This window comes from Bombus flavifrons, chromosome 4 (genome assembly GCF_040668555.2).
Source record: "Bombus flavifrons isolate JBK064 chromosome 4, iyBomFlav1_principal, whole genome shotgun sequence".
Classification (NCBI taxonomy): domain Eukaryota; kingdom Metazoa; phylum Arthropoda; class Insecta; order Hymenoptera; family Apidae; genus Bombus; species Bombus flavifrons.
Window position 1 is genome coordinate 8,988,778 of NC_138445.1, and position 18,818 is coordinate 9,007,595.

The 18,818-nt window shown below is 41.4% G+C and overlaps 2 protein-coding genes across 5 annotated transcripts in view; one reads left to right on the plus strand and one right to left on the minus strand.

The window, feature by feature from the left end:
• The window catches only part of dachs (unconventional myosin-IXb-like dachs), a 110,840-nt gene extending 103,285 nt beyond the window's left edge, over nucleotides 1-7,555 (plus strand). The window contains exon 22 of the mRNA XM_069111664.1: nucleotides 7,539-7,555. Within this exon, the coding sequence (XP_068967765.1) occupies nucleotides 7,539-7,540 (2 nt within the window). The 3' untranslated portion in view covers nucleotides 7,541-7,555. The remainder of the gene's footprint in view (nucleotides 1-7,538) is intronic.
• Syn1 (Syntrophin-like 1) overlaps nucleotides 1,010-18,818 on the minus strand; it is a 358,979-nt gene continuing 341,170 nt past the window's right edge. For 3 of the 4 annotated variants that reach the window (XM_069111670.1, XM_069111672.1, XM_069111673.1), the window contains exons 6-7: nucleotides 7,042-7,256; nucleotides 1,010-4,499 (exon numbers count right to left, since the gene is read on the minus strand). In XM_069111670.1, the coding sequence (XP_068967771.1) occupies nucleotides 4,141-4,499; nucleotides 7,042-7,256 (574 nt within the window). In that variant the 3' untranslated portion in view covers nucleotides 1,010-4,140. Of the gene's footprint in view, nucleotides 4,500-6,059; nucleotides 6,278-7,041; nucleotides 7,257-18,818 lie in introns of all 4 variants that reach the window. The other variant, XM_069111671.1, reaches the window with a different exon arrangement.

The following is an 18,818-nucleotide window of genomic DNA, read 5'->3' on the forward strand; positions in this document are numbered from 1 at the left end:
ATAGAATTAATGAAATAATTTCTCTCTTTTAAATAAGTCACACCGATATTTACCTTATTCTCTCGAACAAACATTAACAGCCCTATGGCGTTTAATTATTAAAATAATTGTCGAGGAATAATGTTCATTTTCATTCTCACTTTAACGAGCTTGTTTTCTTTTTTTTATTATGTATGTCTATATATTAAAAATATATATTATGAACAATGTGTCGTCGAAATTTTCTACCATCAGATTATTTTACGCCAGAATTCCAAAAAGGTACAGCCATTGTCTTGCCAGATAAAGTTAGTCAAAAGTTCACGTTATAACGGGTGTCTCAAAGCGTCCGTGTGATTTACGTATAAGGTACTTGGGGTAAGAATGGGTGATTCAAGGGTGGAAGTATACAGGGAACCGCTGCAGGCGGACGGAAGACAGATCAGAAAAGTTTTGCGAGCCAATCACCGACTCCGGATATCGGGTTCGCCGATAAAAATGACAAAGTCTTAAAAGTTTCTCCTTGCTGTCGCGTCTGGCCGAGATTCCTTTCGAATTCGTCGTCGACCATGCGTCTTTCGATCGCGAATATTCGATGGATCGTAGAAAAGGAAACGTTTTCAAGCTATGCATACTTTGTACTAACCCTCTGTTCGAAGGATCGAAGAATTAGCAATTTTTAAAAGTTTCTTCTATGTATAATATTGAAATCAGGACTCAGGTCTTATTACTAATATATTTGCCAATTTTCTTTTTCAAATATGCTACTACGACGTTTTTGTTCTCGTTACCCGTTTGTTCATAAGATGGAATATTCTTCAACATGCAGATTCTTCTTCTCTTCTTTTAAGTGGTAGTTTATATCTCTTCGAATAGTGGAAACGATAAACTCTAGCTGCAGATTATTGCGATTGACAACGTAGTCAACTTACCTTGAACGCCATTGTCCAAAGCTCGAATCTTCAAACTTGATCCTATAACTCGTATTTTTGAAAGAAACCATCTAGGAGAAAATGATTAACAACGCCAATTTTCTAACCGTCTCATTTATTTGGTAACTCATAGATATACACGTTAACGTTCTCTTAAACCTAGAGAGAAATGAAAACGCAGGAGGACCGTGTGTCCCGTTTCACTCCTATCGATGGTTTTGGGAGGGCGATGAAGAAAAGGAAAAGAAGGACAATCAAAAAACGAAGAACGAGCCTAGCGACTGGCTTCGCCCAAAAATCATTAGAAAAATACACAGTTTACGCGCAAATCCTTTCAAACTGAATTAATTCTCGTCGATGTTGCGAACTTATTTCTCGCGTTTAATGACGTTTACCTCGTTCCCTAGGCGGGTGTACGTGTTTCTCTGTTTGTGTGTGTATACGTGCCGGTGTGTGTATGTGTAAATACGTTCTCGCGTTCCTTTCGCAGGATTCTCTCTGTCGACGAAATCGTTCGATTAATTCGCCCGACATGTTCGCTCATTTACAGGTTTTTCTACTTTCGTTAATTTCCACGCGGGGAGGGAGGTAGCCCGTTTCGAACCAACGAGACGGCCTCGTTTCTCATTACGCTCAAAATCTGACAGACGAATCCTAGTACCAGGATCGCGTTTCAAGCCGATTTCCGCATTTAACCGCGATAAACGCAGCAAATTTGAGCTTCGTTCGTTATTTCGATTTATTTATAATTTCGCTCGGACCCGCGACGAAACCACCAGCGAACTCTTTATCTTCGTTTCTCGATGTGTCATAGGCGACCGTCGTCCCCTGGTGATTCACTATGACACGCCTGTGAAATTGAGTTTTCCGTCCAGCCAAATTCGGTAATTGCTACGAAATTGTGGTAAAAACTGGGTCGAATCGTTGATCGCACGGGTAATGCGGTTTATCCGGGTCAGTCTGTCGGATCCTCGTGTTCCTGCCGATCGTTTTAACGCGTTAAATGCTGTCCATGACCAACCACTTTGACAAGCGCCGGTATTTATTAAGCCCGTGAACGATCGTTTCACCTCACGGTTATTATCGACAATAAGCATGGATTCGCGTGTATTCACAAATCGTCACGATTTCTCTTTAACACCGAATCTCAGGTGCAACGATCCACGTTAAATCACGAGCGATCATGTCGAGGTTAATCGACTCGTTTCATGACCGTACGTATCATTCACACGAAAAATCTACAACACACAATCGACTCACGAGAGCTTCGTATTACGCTAAACAACCCTTCAACCTTCTTATAAGATCGAATAAACGCGGACACTTTGTGCTATCTGCCCATCGTCGATGTCACGATTCTTCGTCTGATCGCTGTATCTATATACAAACGCGAGAACAGATTGCCAAGCGACAAGAAACCAATCTTTCTCCTTTAAATACATCTGCTCTGACTCGTTTCACCGCGAAAGGAACGACAATGGCATACGACGAAACGGACACAATCAATGGTACGTGGCTTCGTTGATATGTTCTACTTAACGTCGAAATTCTTATTATCGCACGGCCTCCTTCGACCAACCTTTTCTCCTCGACGATCGTCGCCGATTATATCTCTCCTCTATAGAACGGATGAAAAGGAATGCTCGACTCTTACACGGACAACACTCATATCTCTCTCGGCATCGATAATTCGCAGCAGTACTCGTAATGCGAATAATTCCGCCGTTTCACCGTCGATTCACGCCCACCCCGTGGGATAACTCGGTCTTTCGATGGTACTTTGTCCCTTGTCTGGACGATCTTCAACCTTTGTTCTCAGACGTTTGGTTGTTCAAAGCCACGGGTTTGTTGTTGGGTTCATGCGGTACCCGCGGATCGTACGACGGATATTGAAACTAGGGCATTAGATGAGTTACACGACGGTTTATTTACAGTTCGAGAGTTCCCTCTCTGATGGGAAACTTCGATGTTGCAAGCTGAAGGATGGCTTAAGTTTACGAAGAGAGAGGATCGAAATAATTCGAAGCAAACAGAGGTGAGATGGAAGCGACGAATGGAAGCAAGGACTTTCGTTTATCCGTCAGTTATCTCCGCGAGGAACTAGGCGAGATCGACAGGAGTCGCGGCTAATCAGTACACACATCGACGTTTCTTGGCATCTTACATTTACTCGCGTTAAGAATACGAATCGTACAAAACAACTATTAACGCGCGTCCGTTGCTCCATCGACCCTGTTGATCCACGTTTCGCCTCTCCGCCTTTACAAAATTTTCCACTATACACGATACATGCCATTTTCTTTCAACCGCGAACAGAGCGTAGCCGAATTTTCGTAGGCGATAAATTCTTCGAAGGAACTCCAAGACACGAGTAGTACCAGTCGATGGCGAATAACTCGCGCCTGTTCTCGCGTAACGAAATCCACATAAATATCGAAGGGCGGGATGAAAAGGAGACGCCTGCCGTCGGAAAGTTTCGCCATCAGCCGGTACTCCGGCGGAGATCAACGTCCACGAACTCTTTAAAGTCGCTTTCGTTCGACGTTACGAAACTTTTAGCCACGATACGACAACTTTACTTGGTCGTCGGTTCTTCCAAACCTTCCTCCGTCTTTTCCATTTTCTTCCCTCTTTATTTATACCCAGGAGGAAGGAAGTTCGTCTGTCGCGGCGGCGTGGAGGAGAGGTCGAAGCCCCAGGGTCAGTCGATCCTCCGTGGTAGAGCGAACGGGCGGCGGTTGGACAGTAATTGATTAGCTTTCTCTGCTAAGGTTCTTCGAAATCGAGCGTTCGATCAGAGACTTCTTTCACCTTCTCTTAAATACACCCACTCGTTCTCTTATTCTCTCTCTCTCTCTCTCTTTTTCTCTTTCTCTCGTTCTCTTTCGTTCGTTACATAGCGGTTTTTTTTTCATTTTGTTCTTTAGTTTAGGTAGATAGGTTTAATCGGTTACTTAGGCGCGTTGATTAGTTACGACTCCCAGCAGCGGACCTTCCTCCGCTTCCTTCTAGCCTACTTGTTGCGTGTTCGGATAACTTTCCGGCAAAATCGCGCGTTGGATGGCTTCGAGTTAACGATCAACCCGCTACTCTTCACTCCATCGTCGTTACCCGGTTTATATTATACTTTCTTTCTGTCTTTCGCGACGAAGAGTATCTGTACAGCTCGCTCGTACACCGTCGTACAATCGTCGTCGTTTCAGTGGAAATAAAGAAGAGCGTAGTTGTCCTACAATAGGGATATCGCGACTTCCGGATGGAAATTGAAGGTGCAAGTTCGCGAGTGTCTCTTCCTCTGGTCCGTCAAATAATTTTTTCTTCCTCGTTCCTGCGTATCCTGCCTGCCACCCTCTTCTTTTCCTCTCTCCTCCCCTTTCTCTCTTCCTTCTTGTGTTTCTGAGCAATTCGACGAGCTCAGTGAAGGAAGACGCTGGTGACGGACCTGGTGGTGTGGGGCGGCAGGTCGGGGGCCTCCGTGGGGGCCCCCTCGTACCCCTATGCGCTCAGGCCAAGCCGGTGGATCTTCGCCGAGAGAAAGTTGTGGAGGACGAACACGATCGGCTTGGGACAGCTCTCGAGGTCCAGCTCCTGGAATTTTGGGAATCGACCATCCTTAAATAAATTGCGATAACTGTACGTTTTATTACGATTACTACACATTTACCAAGTAATATCAAGTATAGTATCAATTAACAAAACGAATGGAAAGGAAGAGCAGCCCTAAATTGTCTCCCCTAGATGAGCATCTAGTTCAACTAAACCAATAATTCACCGTTTTCTTCTTATTTTACAAATTGATATCTCAGTCAAAACCTGATTCTAGGGATTTGTAATAGGATTTTTCACGACAATATCCACGTTCTTTTCGTTTCTTTCGGTCCATTCAACAAAAATTACATCATCTACTTTTTCACGATCTATATAGACAATGAAACGTTTATTTAGTCTCGCGACCTTCCACGTCAAATTGAAAATAGAACCAATCGACGGGTTATTGTTTCTTCCGGGCGCGGGAGGAGATCGCGGCCGATCGGTCGCTTAATAAAAAATTCCAAGGAGAAACGATCCGGAGGATTCTCCATTTGCGGTTTCGCTTCAGAGGCAGCTCGAGAGCGGAATAATTTTTCCATCGTGACGTCTGTCGCGGGAAATTCTACCTCGATGCTTTTTCTCACCCTCCGCCCCCCTGGCCCACGCCCAACCCCCGTGACACCCATCCTCCTGGCTTCCAGAGAGCCGGAGCGTTATGAATGGCCATTGAACAGCGGGAGAGAACCGGACGACGGTGTTTGGGAAAGATGTAAAATACGTATTCTACGGTATCGTGCTCCGGCATCAAGGGCTCTTTCAAAGTGACGAGCACAATGGGATTACTCGGTGCACAGTCCTCTTTTTCACGATATCTCCGCCTCTCGTCCAAGATAATAATCTCGATAGTCTAGGTGGAGTCAATTAAAATTCTCAATACCATGGCCGACGGCAGAAAGGAAGCCTTCTTTTTCTCGTTGCACAATGAAATTCTTCCTCCCGATCGCGAGACGAAACGCGTCGCGTTATTATCGAACACGTCAGCTCCAGCTAGATATATTCCCCGTTAATTCCTTTTCGTTCGTGGATGCTCGTAAGAAAATCGTGGTAACATTAAAACACGAATAATAGTCCTTTAGGATGAGATCGCAGGAAGAGTACAAGGGAGAAATATGATAAGTTACGTTTCTTAGCTTTTTAGATGGGGACGATTCGAAAATTCAATACTTCGTCATCTTGTAACGTCGTGTGCTGCGCTGTTGCTCAAGTTCGTTCGAAGCGGCGCTAGGTGGAAAAACGGAAGAAGTGGAAAATTACCACAAGATCGTCTATGCCAGATTATTTCTACAGACTTTCAAAGATTTATCGACTATTTTTTAACCTCACAGATTCTTCCCCTTTCCGATAAGATTCTATTAAAATCTTTCTTTTATTTCTCGAGTAATTTCGACACGATAAAGTCTCCAGAAATGGACTTCGCTCTACGATTTTTACATGGAATGTTATTTTTAAACGAATATCAGAGTGATATCGGATTTTTAAGGAACTTGATAGAGCAGAAATTTTAGAGAACTTAATAAAGGTTATTAATAAGCAAATTTTCTGTCGGACGTCACTCACAATCTCGCCATCCTCGCCGCCAAAGTCCAGCCACAGTAGACGCGCCCCGTCGTCCGCAGACATCTTCAGTTTATCAAAAGATCTTCTCCAGAGAGGAGTCGGAGATGAGCTTGGACTCACCCCGTTACCTCCTACGCCTCTGGTTCCAGCTGCGTACAACGCGAAACCGTCTTCGTGGTTCACGACCAGCTGACAGGCCTTTCCTTGCCACGTGCACCCTTTGGACAAACAAAAGGCGAGATTGATAATTAAAATTTTATCTAGCGCCTGTGTACGTTAAAGACGAAAAATTTAGAATCGCAAGGCGTTTCCCGGAATGCAAGAATTTGACAGGAAGAAATATTAGCGTAATTAATTTTTCCAATTAATAACGAGATTAGTAGTGCACCTCGGCACCAAAATTTCAAAATTTTTGCTGGATAGTGGATGTACGAAACGAGAATATAAAAGTACGGTGGTCGGGCGGATTGCGAGGGAAATAAGAATTCTTTGACACAGCCGAGCTAAATTACATAGCACCAGTCGCGATTGAGGGAGAACAGTCCTGCAATAAAACCATGTCACCGACTATAGTGAAAGTCATCTGAATCGCGTCGATGCCAAACAATGAAGTGCTTTAATAAAACCGAGCTAAATTAAACAACAGCGAATCGGTCGCAAAGTAAAAAATAATCCGATGAAATCGAGCTAGACCAAACAATATCAGCCAGTCGTAAACCGTAAAGAGAGAAAAAGAGGAAATTGCCCGATGAAAACGAAGCGTGGAACGAAAGGATGAAAACGTGATTTCTAATAATTTCAATTCGTTGTTTTAAAAATTACATTATATACATTATTTTGTTATTCCTATTTACAAGATAAACAATAATATTTTTAACGCTTCTCTAGTCTGCAAATTTCGTCAGTAAATCACGATGTATGCAAGAGACGTATCTGACAGTGACTTTTATTTCACTTGAGTTACGAACAAAAGATTACTCACGAACTGTATATTCACGTAATGAGTGAGCGGCCGCGTGGCAACCCTGAACGATCGCCCTGGCCCAGGCAGCTAAATCCCTTCGCGTCTCGGCTCGCAGATGATGCGTCACGACGCCGTCGATCGTGCCCACTCGCACCGCGAACGTGGCAGCGTGCTGCGTTGCACCGCTACTGCTACTTCCTGCCTCGTTCTGTCTCGCTGGTGACGACACCAATCTGCAAGCATAAAATTCGAAATTCGAAAATGAAATCTCAAATTTCTTCTTCTCGCTTCTTCTCTCCGCAGAATAAGATACGTCCTTTCTTACGTCCACCAGCTGTACACATAGAATTAAGCGGACCGCAATAATCCTAAGAAACTGTCACAAATCGAAGCTTTTTGATTTACCGTTAAGTCCGTCAATTGGCATAAAACATCTTCGAGTCAAGAGGTTCCTTATGATTATTACCTCCATCAGGTAAAAATTGGGGAAACGTGGGTTTTCCCATGTTTCCCAGGATTCCACCCGCAAGCGACCAGTGGTGGGGCGATCACCACCGAACAAGAGTTTTCCTTTGTAACAGCATCGTCACCGGACTTCACTGGATCTACGACTACAGATCAGTCAACATATCTGCACTGGTTCATCGACTTTAGAACAGTCAACATCTCTTTACCGGGTTTTCACCCTGTTACGCCGGGCGACACTCTGCCTAGACCTGGCCACACACCGCGGGCAAGATGGCAACCAGATGTCCGCTCGTCCTCACTGCGTACCCTCAATATTCTCAAGTACCCTCCATAAATCTCAGCAATTTCCTAGTCGAGGGCCTTCGAAACTAACAAATATTCTTCCGCTGCATTGTTTCCCGAAGTTTATTGCCCACCACGGGTTGACACGGGAAAGTTTCCGTTTCTCACGTATGAGGCCTCCCACTAACGACTTTATCTCGAGGGCGGTGAGCATCCTTCCTCACCCACCAGCATAGCAAATAACCAATTAACAACGAAGCCTATTTCCCTCACTCTATTAGCCAAAATCGTCACCAACAAATCCGATGGTCCCGTGTGTTGGACACACCCATCCTTAGCTTTCCTCCGCCGCAGCATCGTCACCGAGCGGCACTGATTTTCTCTACTTCAAACAGTCAACATCTTGTTAACCGGGTGCACACCGTAGATCAGTCATTCACTTATCTTATACATACACACCAGTGTAACTATCTTCTTTACAAAGTTGTTGGATTAAATTGTGATATATAACTTGTTATATCAGTGTCATATTCAATTAAACCACCTCTATTATCCTAAACGAAATAGGGGATCGATCATTTCGTGGCGTCGATTATCTAATCGTAACGGGAATTTACGACTCCCGTTGACGTGCTTCTTCGCGATCGCGTCTCTCCGCGAGTGGTCGAAACACACCCCTCAATCAGTCATCTACTTAACTTATACCTTACGGACCAGCGTAACTATCTTTTCTACAAAGTTGTTGGAAATATATATGTAGTATCGTAAATATGACTATGAGTTATTTACAATGAATGGATTGTACAGATATTGATTAGACAGAAAACGATGTTTGTTTAAAATGAACTAATCACAATAACGTACTATAATTTAGACAACTCGATAGTTAATTTGCAACTCTTGTCGCCAGGGATCCAACGCTCTCTCTCTCACGCGGACCACACTCTCTCGACAACGCAACTCGCACTCTCTGACTTCTCGATTCGCACCCTCTGGCTTCTCCGCCGACACTGACTGTTTTAGCATCCCTTTGCCTTTTCTTAGGCCCACCACGCACGTGTTCCGCAACCGCTCGTGACCAGGGTCACGTAGGCTTTTTCTACGAAACTACTCAATTGAAGGACCGACGACACATTGATGGGCCAGACGGCGCCTCGGCTCTCGGGACATTGTTTATGGTTTACCTGATACCTCTTAGGCCTTTTGTCCACGATACTACATATACTATCTTTGAACTGTTAATCAAGTGTTATACTAATTAAACCACCTCTATTATCCTAATCGAAATAGGGGGTCGATCAGTTCGTGGCGTTGATTGTCTAGTCGTAAAGGGAATTTACGACTCCCGTTGACGCGCTTCCTCGCGATCGCGTCTCTCCGCGACTGGTCGAAAAAACACCCTTCTTCTTTTCATTTCGCTCGTTCCCTTTCGTTTATTACTGTATTATTAAGTTCTTTATTTAGGGAAACAGATGGTAATCGAGAGCACCGGTAAGGGGATAAAGAGGAAATTTCATCGGTATCGTTGCAAATTTAGAAGCACCCCCGGTTGTTGAGATCGAACAGCACAGGGTTGAATTCAACGTAAGCGAAATTTTTTTACGAACACGCGAATTCAGTGCGGCGTGAACTACCTTGCAGGGTAAATTACCTCGTGCGATTCACCCTCCGTCGTAAAAATCGCTCGCGGCTTTATTGCGCGTGGCACGGAGCCGACTGACACCGGAGAGGCTCTCTTCAAACCCCCCGTGCTCTGCAATCTGTCCGCTGACGAATGGTTCTGACGTATGCGGAGCTCGCGTTCGTTAGATTTATAGATTTTTCGGGAGGACGTTGGTAAAAAATATGCCGGTCAAAATGGGTATGCGGCGAGAAGAGGTGGAAAAAGAGCGATTCGCATAATGCTTTGCTTTGGAGAAATGGACACCACGGAGAATTGGGTGTCATCGATGTCGTAGAGTTGCAGAAAATTTCAGACCGCAAGGGACGATCGTTTTATTGTAAAATTTGAATGCGACTTTAAATGCGAATTTTGGAATACTTTATCTGGTATTCTACATTTCATCGGATAATGTCAATCATGTTCATAAAATAGAGAAATTATTCCGTAAAATCAAGGAATTTTCAAGTATTATAATCAACTATATTACAGTCGTAATTTAAACAACTCCACTCTATATCTAAAAATTTTTAATTTTCCGAAAATTACATCTTTCGGTAATTCGAGTTTCGTTTTAATCTCACCAACACCATATACAGTATATATACAGAAATCGATCCTCAAAACTGTGTTTACTTACGACTCGACGAAAATAAAATCGACGATTCGATAATAAGAATAATAATAAATTAATTATTCATTAACGAGTGGACACCTTTTTTACAATAACATGATAAAATATTGGGGGCAGAATAAAAAAAAACATCCAGATCCCTGTACATACTACGTAAATTTTTGCAAACTTTTACCTGAACGACAGTACAATATGACAATCAATGTACAACATGTGATATCAGTGTCGCACAAAGACAGAAAAATTTTGTATCAGTTCGCCAATATAATTTTCTTATACTTTGACTTCTACTTCGTGAAAAAAGACAAATTAGTCGGTGTATTTGTTAGCAGTGTTACAAATTCTACCGATGACGTTACTATTACCGAGTCTTGACTTGAAAAGGAACATTAACCCTTTGCACTCTGAATTTTATTTCAATTTCGTTACCAGCAGGTCTCAATGCTTTTAAGTGTTTTATTTGAAATTTACTTTAACCAAAAAATAAGACAATTTAAATAAATAAAGGAAGAAAGAAATTCACTTAAATACCAGTTTTATTCACACTATTGTTGTATTTTGTAATTTTTAAGTGTATGATGTATCTTGAAATAATTTCCAGGATGCAATCCTGGTTTTCTTTCGCACGTTTCAAAAAAAAAAAAAAAAAAAAAAAAAAAATGAGACTGGAAGAATGTCGAGTGGGACTCGACAAAGAAACTCCTGAGATAAAAACTGATGTCGAGTCACACTCGACATAAAAGTGCAAAGGGTCAAAGTTAATTTGCCTATCGCTAGACCAGAACAGTTAACTCTGTTGTTTAAAATATCGTGCAATAATTACGCTTTACCTTCGAACATCTCTAATTCCCCAAAAAACCAGTATTATAACTTTCCTAAATACTTTCCGATAGTCTTCTTCAACGAACATCCAACTTCTCTCCAATTCTTTTATCCACAGAAATAAAACTGGATCTCTAAACCTTCACGATCCACTCGTTACGTCACGCTATCGGATTCACCAGTGCGGAAAGGATGAGTTATTCGCGTTCACCCGTTATACAGAGTAGCGGTGCGCACGTCGAATAACGTATGAGTTCCTCCGGGTGTAATCCCGGGTCGGGCGTTCCTCCCGGATCGCGTTCGACGGGTTTTCCTTGGCCCCGGAAACGTTTCCCACTTCTGGTAGTCAATGCCTCTGAAAGGGGAAAGTTTCCGCGAGATTCGGAATCACGCGAGAACGCAGAACGCATTACGCTGCGTCGCGTGCATCGCGGATGGCTGCGACGAATCGTGAATAACAAACGACGGTTCGGCTCGTGATCTCGCGTTTCAATCGACATCGATCGTCCCCGGCTCCGGTAACTACGATCAGCGCGATAATGGAGGGTAGAGGGTGGTTTTTGGCTGGATGGAAACTGTGATTTCAGTTGTCGGTTCGCTTGATTTTTCCGGAATGCATAATAACTGGTATTAATTACAATAAATGAATAATTCTTCCTGTGACAGTGAACATCGCGAGATCCATATGCGGCTTGCTATCACGCGCATTTATAATTGGGTTCTTTGTACGATAAACGGAAATACGTTTGGCATTAACATTAGAACTACCACACCAGTCAAATCGACTGGTTTTACAATTTTATTTTAAAATTCCTACTTCATGTTATATTTTTTCCACATCGATGTAATGACTTTCGCAACGATAACTAAAAGAATAATATAATGAATTTTATTTTGTTTTTTATGTATTCAAACTTAAAATAATTTAGTATCAAGGCTACTTATACCAACATCAGTCAAAATGACTGGTAGTTATCAAAGTGTAAAAGAATCCTGCAATCTGTTTATCGAACCCCAATTAACCAGTTTCCTCGCTTTGTACACCTTCCCACACGTTTTTCAAATTTTTACTGCGCATCATTCGATATGATGATACCAGATATCAGGAAAATTCCGGATCGATCGCTAGATCGCTAGATGCTAATACTAGAAATACCACAGCAGTCAAAATGACTGGTTCTACAATTTTATAAATTTGTCAAGCCTCGTTTAGGGATCATGGTCTCAGATAAAGTAATAATACCAAAAATATACTACATAACATGGAATTCCTTCTGTAAGAAAGTAATAAGTTAATAAATATGAAAATATTCTATTATGACGTATTTTTTAAAGACCAGTCATTTTGACCGGTTGTGGTAGAAATAATTTCGTGTTAACTATAGCTAGTTCTAGTGTTAATCGATTGGCTCGATGATCAAAGCGAAGTTGATGTGGGAAGAAAGCAGTACCGCGTAAATATTGTTGTTAAATCGCGTCAAAGACTGTAAAGTATCCTTTGCACTTCATTCTGCCAGAGATCACCAATCTCCAAATATAAATATCATACAATTTTTGTTTTCAACGGAGGCAAAAGAACGTATTGAAAGATATCAAAGAATCCATGAATAAACGAATTATTACGTCGAAGAGATGGGGGAAGTGAATTAATTCTGGCTGGTCGACGACTTAACTTATGAAACAACAACCTTCGCAGTCTCGTTCGTCGACGATTATTACAGCTAAAAATCGACTGAATGCCGCCGGAGCGCACTCCAGTAGAGAGCTTCGAGGGAGTCATTGAAATAATTAAGCAGTCAGTCGAACAAACAGCGAAACGCAGGCAAACTGTTATAAAAAGAAGACGAGAGGAAAGCGCGAAGAAGAAGAACCAAGCGATTGCTCTTCAGCTACGATAATCGAGTGTCAACGAAGAAACAGAAGCAGCAGAAATAGGACAGAGGGAAGAGGAACAGCCGGGCGTAACGCAAAGCTAAGAAGTCCAAGGAGAAATATAGAACGGGTACCGGCGGGGCTGGGTAGAAAAGAAAAGGAGAAAATAGGGTGGAGAGGGGTGACGGGGATAAACGGAAAAGCAACGGATGGTAAATAAAGGCGTTAAACGAGAATGGATGTTCGTCCGAGGCCTGTAATCCCGGCCAAAAGGGACGAAGCAGAAGCCGTTTGCAACTTGGAAGGGGTAAACTTTCTTCTCTACCCTTGTGAAGACGAGGAGGAAGAAGTGTTTCGGTCGTAGCCGAATCACTTCCGGTTTGTCTCGCAGTAAAACTTCCTTAAGTCGGTCATTTCGTACCTCCGTGGGCCCGATACGGACCTCCTCGACCGGAAATAGCTTTTCGGTGCTCCACTTTCCACCCCCGACCACCCCCTTTTCTCTCACCTCTTTCTCAGCCAACCCTCTCTTCTCCCTTTCTCCTATCGCTACCGCCGGTTTTCTTCGTTTTTTGGCCAAAGACGGTTGAAAGTGGACACGAGACAGCATCGACCACCGCTCAACGTCCGGGAAACTTTCGGAAAAGTCGGGTCTCGCCTTCTTCGCGGTGAAATAAACGGATCGATGATCGGGTTACCGAGATTAGGTCCGCCCGGGGACAATACCACGTTGAGTTTCACGGTTTTTGAAGTTGAAGAACACGATTAAGCTTATTGTGTCATCAGAAACGAGTCTGTTGAGATTATAAAAAGGTAACCATTTTGTAATTGTCTAAGAAAAATGGAACGCATGCATGGGACATTCGTGTTCAAATTATCTTTGTCAAACGAAATACTATATTTTCCTGATCGAACCGTATTGGCGTCTCTTAAAACAAATTTAATGCTATGATCATGTATATAGCACGGTCTTGAACAGACGAAGATTTTCAAAAGTCGGCAAAGTCTTTCGTACACCGAGCAATGTTCATTCGTGACATAGATATACGAGTATGCCGGTATCTTTTGACATCTTGAAGGATATACTTTATACGTACATGCTTTACAATGGAAGATACAAGCGTGAAATTCGACAAGAGACAAGTAATACGGTGTGATTCAAACGAAAGAAGGATACGAATTTTTGAAAATCATATTGCAGCGAAAATTCGAACAAACCGAAAGCAGGATCAGCTATCGTTGGGATTCTCCGATTGGTTGACGCGTTTAAGCCGAATTAAAATTTGATGTGGCAATGGGCCCAGCCCAGCAGATCTTGATTAAAAATGAAAAAACGCTGGAACAGGAGTGCATTTTTGATAAGGGACAGACCAGCGTTCTCCGATGGTCGATGGGCAGATCGTGAAAAATTTACGGACCAAACCGCACTCCATCGGTTTTTGCTTCCAGCGCTTCTTTCGCTGATCATCTGCCTGTTTTTCCGTCTCGTTTATTTGGTTGTATGTTAAAACGTAGAAGAATGTCGCAAGATGGCCCGAGACTCGGACAGAATCCTGTTCTTTTATACGAGATTTGTTTTTCCAAAAAATGTACAAAGTAAAGATGAAATAGAATTTCATATCAATAATACTCTTTTATGTTTCATTATCATTATCATGATGATTATCGTCCTAATGCTGACAAGGAGAGATGATAAGTCTCTCTTTGTATCTTGCTTTATAAATTCTTCGAATATTTTGTACTTTTCCGATATTAGTTGTTTTCAATTTATTTCGATTTATTTAATTATTATTTTATTTTATTTATTGCCATTTTATTTATTATAACGTTTCCATATATTTTTACAATTTTGCGTATGACATTTGAGACGTAAGGAATTTCTGCACCAAGAACGTAATTTCACGAAAACAAAGAGCCATACACCCAGACCCTTTTGGGGCTGTTTCCCTACCAAACTAACTAAAGCATCGAATGCGCATACACTCAAACTCATACGAAATCTCCAGTTTTTGACATCTCCTTTTGAATTGTAATGAAATTATTGAAATTCTAGTTTTATAATATGTATTAACGTTTGAGTTGACAATTATAATAGCTGCTAAAGGACTTTGTTCTTTTTATATTTAGAAACTAATCAATAGAAAATACTCTGGACATTTATATGTTTGCCATAAATCTACAGACCTTCGATTAATCTTCGTGTTCATTTCTTCGTTTTCCTAATTTTCTTCTACGTGCACACTGAGAAATTTATTGAATTGTGTATCGGTAGAGAAAGATCATCATTGATAACGAAGCATTGTTTTCTATCAATCGTTTCAGTGCGTTATGAAAGCATTAGAAAAAATGTATTTCTATCATTAATAATTGATAAAAAAAAGTAGCCTTTCCACAGTCGAAAATCTTCGTTTTGAAAGCATTAAAAATATCTCATATTCATACCTTTGATTTATTATCGAGCTGACGTTGCACTGTAAATTTTATCGTAGAAAAATATAGTAAACCAGAACGAGTGTAAAAGGAAGATAAGAAAATATGAAGTACAACGACAGGAAGCTTTGTAATGCAGCGAGTATCACGGTTGCTTTTCCATCTAGGTGATCACGGTTCGAACCCTAGCAGGTTTTCCCATCGATTTTAAAAGGCTGCCCGAACAATTTGGTTAATTACTCGCAGATAAGAGCGAAACGAGCGTTTTAAAAATTTCCCTCGGTTGAAAAAAAGTTTGGGAAAAAGAGAAAGAATACTTTGAAACGAGTTTCGTGGGATAACGAGAGAGAATTTTTCTTAGAAATGAAAGCTCGGTTAAAGGGTGTGTAATTAAGCAGAAAAGGATTTTGCGAGAAAACATTCTGAAGAAAAATTTCCTGCTAGTTTATCCGACGATAAACATGTGAAATGTGTTGAATTTCATTGGAGAACAACGATCAAAGAACAGAACGTGTATCTCTAAAAACGCATGATATATAAAACGAGAAACTGTAAAATGAAAGACAGGAAGGAGAACAAAATAATGGAAAGCATGAAAACTACATGAAAGGAGAAAAGTAAGGTAAAAATGCAGTTTCCAACAAACGTAAATGTTTGTACCTTAAATCTAATCTCTGGTCTTGGTCGAAAGATAAGAAAAGATCGACTTAGACTTGCAAAAACGATATGAACACAGTCATTTGCACAAACAAAGAGTGGCGTCGCGAAAACAACGTAGTGTTTTCAACGAAGAAAATATTCCCGCAAGGAACAATACCAAGGAACAGGACGAGCGCAGTTTTTTCAAAGGATTTAGTGCCATACAACGCTTGATCTGTTCCCCTCTGTAGAGAATTTTAGCGTTAAAAATGGAGCTTGGTAAATTCGGTTACATACCACGTGTGTAACATCGTTAACGTGGTAATTTGTGTTGGGGCCGTGCATCGTTGGACATCACGTGTAACAAGTTGCTCAACGGGTGATAAGCGAGAAATAAAGTTTTTCACGCGTGATATAAAACGCGTAACTGCCCTTCGAAATGAACAGAGAACGAAGGGATTGTAGCCGGAGAGCGATTCGGAACATTCTACACGATGATGAACGTGTTCATAATTCCGTTGCAGCCGTGTTGTGCTACCGTATGCGCCCTCGAGTTAATCAGGCTACGTTATTAGCGATAAAATCCCTCGGTAAATCACATCCGACAACGCCTTTCCTCGCCGTATTACACGCAATAAGCGTTATTAATATTTTTAGGCGAGTCGGCTACGCTTTTTACACGAATTTCTCCGAATTTCTGCCCCGTTATAGTCCATGGTATAATTTAGTTGTCGCTGTAATTCCCGTGTTTAGTTTTATCACGTGGAAATAAAAGCGTGTCCGTTGGCCGAAGCTTAAAATTCACAAGCTAATAACAACTCTGTTATCGACGCTGTTTGTCCACGGTAAAAGTGCCTTCCTTTTAATTACGTTCACGGCTTGATGAAATTGCCGGTAACAACGGGATAACGAAGCGCAGAGATAAGGTTCGAGCTTGAGTAATTTCACGATGATTAATCTAATACACATTTTCACTTTCTCGTTACGATTTATTCGAATTCGTCGTGACGGATTAAAATCATTTTCGCGAAATCGCGTTTCCTCATTCGCGAGATATAACAAAGCCGAGAAGCTGAAACGTTAAGAACGATGCAAATGCTAATAAAATAATAATCACGATTGTTTTCAGTAAGAAATGTAAATGTAAATAAGTAAATCTCATCGCAGGGTAGATAAAAGGACGAAAGTAGAAACGAAAATAAATTTTTAAATAATTAACAACACGCATCCCTTGTCGTTTATTGTCTTTCTGAACCCGTAAAAGTGTCGAACGCTGATACTTTATACAAAAGATTCAGAAACCACTTTCTACTGGATACCTTCTCTTCGCATTCTGACATTTATATACATCGTTCACCGTTTCAACTCCACAAATCGATCAAAAGGATCTCGTACGAGGAGGATAAAAAGATGAGAAAAGTGGAATATCACGAGAATAGACGAAGAAAATGGAAGTTAGGCAAAGGAAGAAACGAAAATCCTGAAACTCGAATATTGCGCTCACGGATTGCACGTGCGATAGGAAACTGTCGACGACATCTTCGATAATTAATGCCCACCCTAGGGGGTTTAATTGATCCGGTTCACCGTTCGATTATCGAAACCCCATCTTTCACACCGGCGCGGTACGGCGCGGCGTGCACAGTTCTCGCGTCTGACCTGTAACTCTCTGCCGATCCGTATTCCCTTCGCTCTATCCTGTCCCTTCTTTTTTCCATTTTCAATCCGTCCCTTTCGATTCCCGGTCCTCATTGTTCTCTTATTTACCGACCCCTTTCCTCTCCCGTTTTTCATCCACCTTTTTATCCGGTTCTTTTCATCCGGAAAGTCAATCAGCCGCGACGAGGCAAATGTTTCTCTTGCAGTTTCCTTTTTCGAACGAGTCGAAATCAAATTTTTCTGCGAATCTAATTCTGCAATAGGTAGTTTGCGTCACTTTTAAAGAAATCGTCGTTTGATGTGAGCGATAGTTATTTATCAAATTTGGTCAATGCATTTTCCGTGCTTTTGCTGCCTCAACTTTTTCGCTTCGGCAGTCCAGTCCGCCGAAGTACTGTCACTGAACGAAAACGCGTGCGTGGTTGCTGTATATACGTTTTCCTAAGTCTTAAATAACAATAATTCTTGTAAGAACCGTATAGGAAATATCGTTTCACTTTCAATGGATTTAATAGATTTTTTAGCATGAAACAGTATACAATCGTTTGGATGTTTAAATATATTGCGTGGGACGTTTCGATGTTGTTTCAACAATGAGCAAATCTAAGAAGTGATTAATCCAATATGTCAATAAAATGAACAGAAGATGTTCTGTTGATAACGAAAAAATATATTATTGACTACAGATAGCACTTCTATATGCATCATTTGGATGCCGGATATACGGGGTGCCGAAACCAGGAGTCGTCGCGTGGTCGTGCGGCGCTTGTACCCACAGGTTATCTCGTTTTATGAGAGAGAAAAAAAAATTGTGCCATACAAAATCAAATCCAAGGACCATACAACGGTGAGTCGCTTAACGATTTTTTAGAACCTCGTAGAATAGTTTTTCGTAATTTTCTCAAGCATATCGCTACTGGCGATGAAAATTCCATTTTTAAAATGAAAAGGTTACCTATGTCGAAGCTCGCTCGTTGCAGTCAATCGGTAGAACGAGTCAATCTTTCTACCATTGCATTGCCTTGAACCAAAATAACCAAATTGAAAACGGAATGCCAAATTAGTATCTACATTGAATTAATATCGGCAAGTACCCTTTTTTATTATTTAATCTGTATTTTACAATTTGTCTAGCTGGACATTTGGTAAATTTTTCTAACTTCATTGTTAAATAACATGTGGATGGCTACCCCCAGGGGCATACCATCTTCGACTATTTGACTATTTTATTTCTTTAGTGAGGTGAGTGAGGTGTTTTCTTTTTAGTCTTCTCTCTATGAGAGTTTTGCTCGCTTCAACAGCCAGTTAGTTTGTATTTTTCTGCGCACC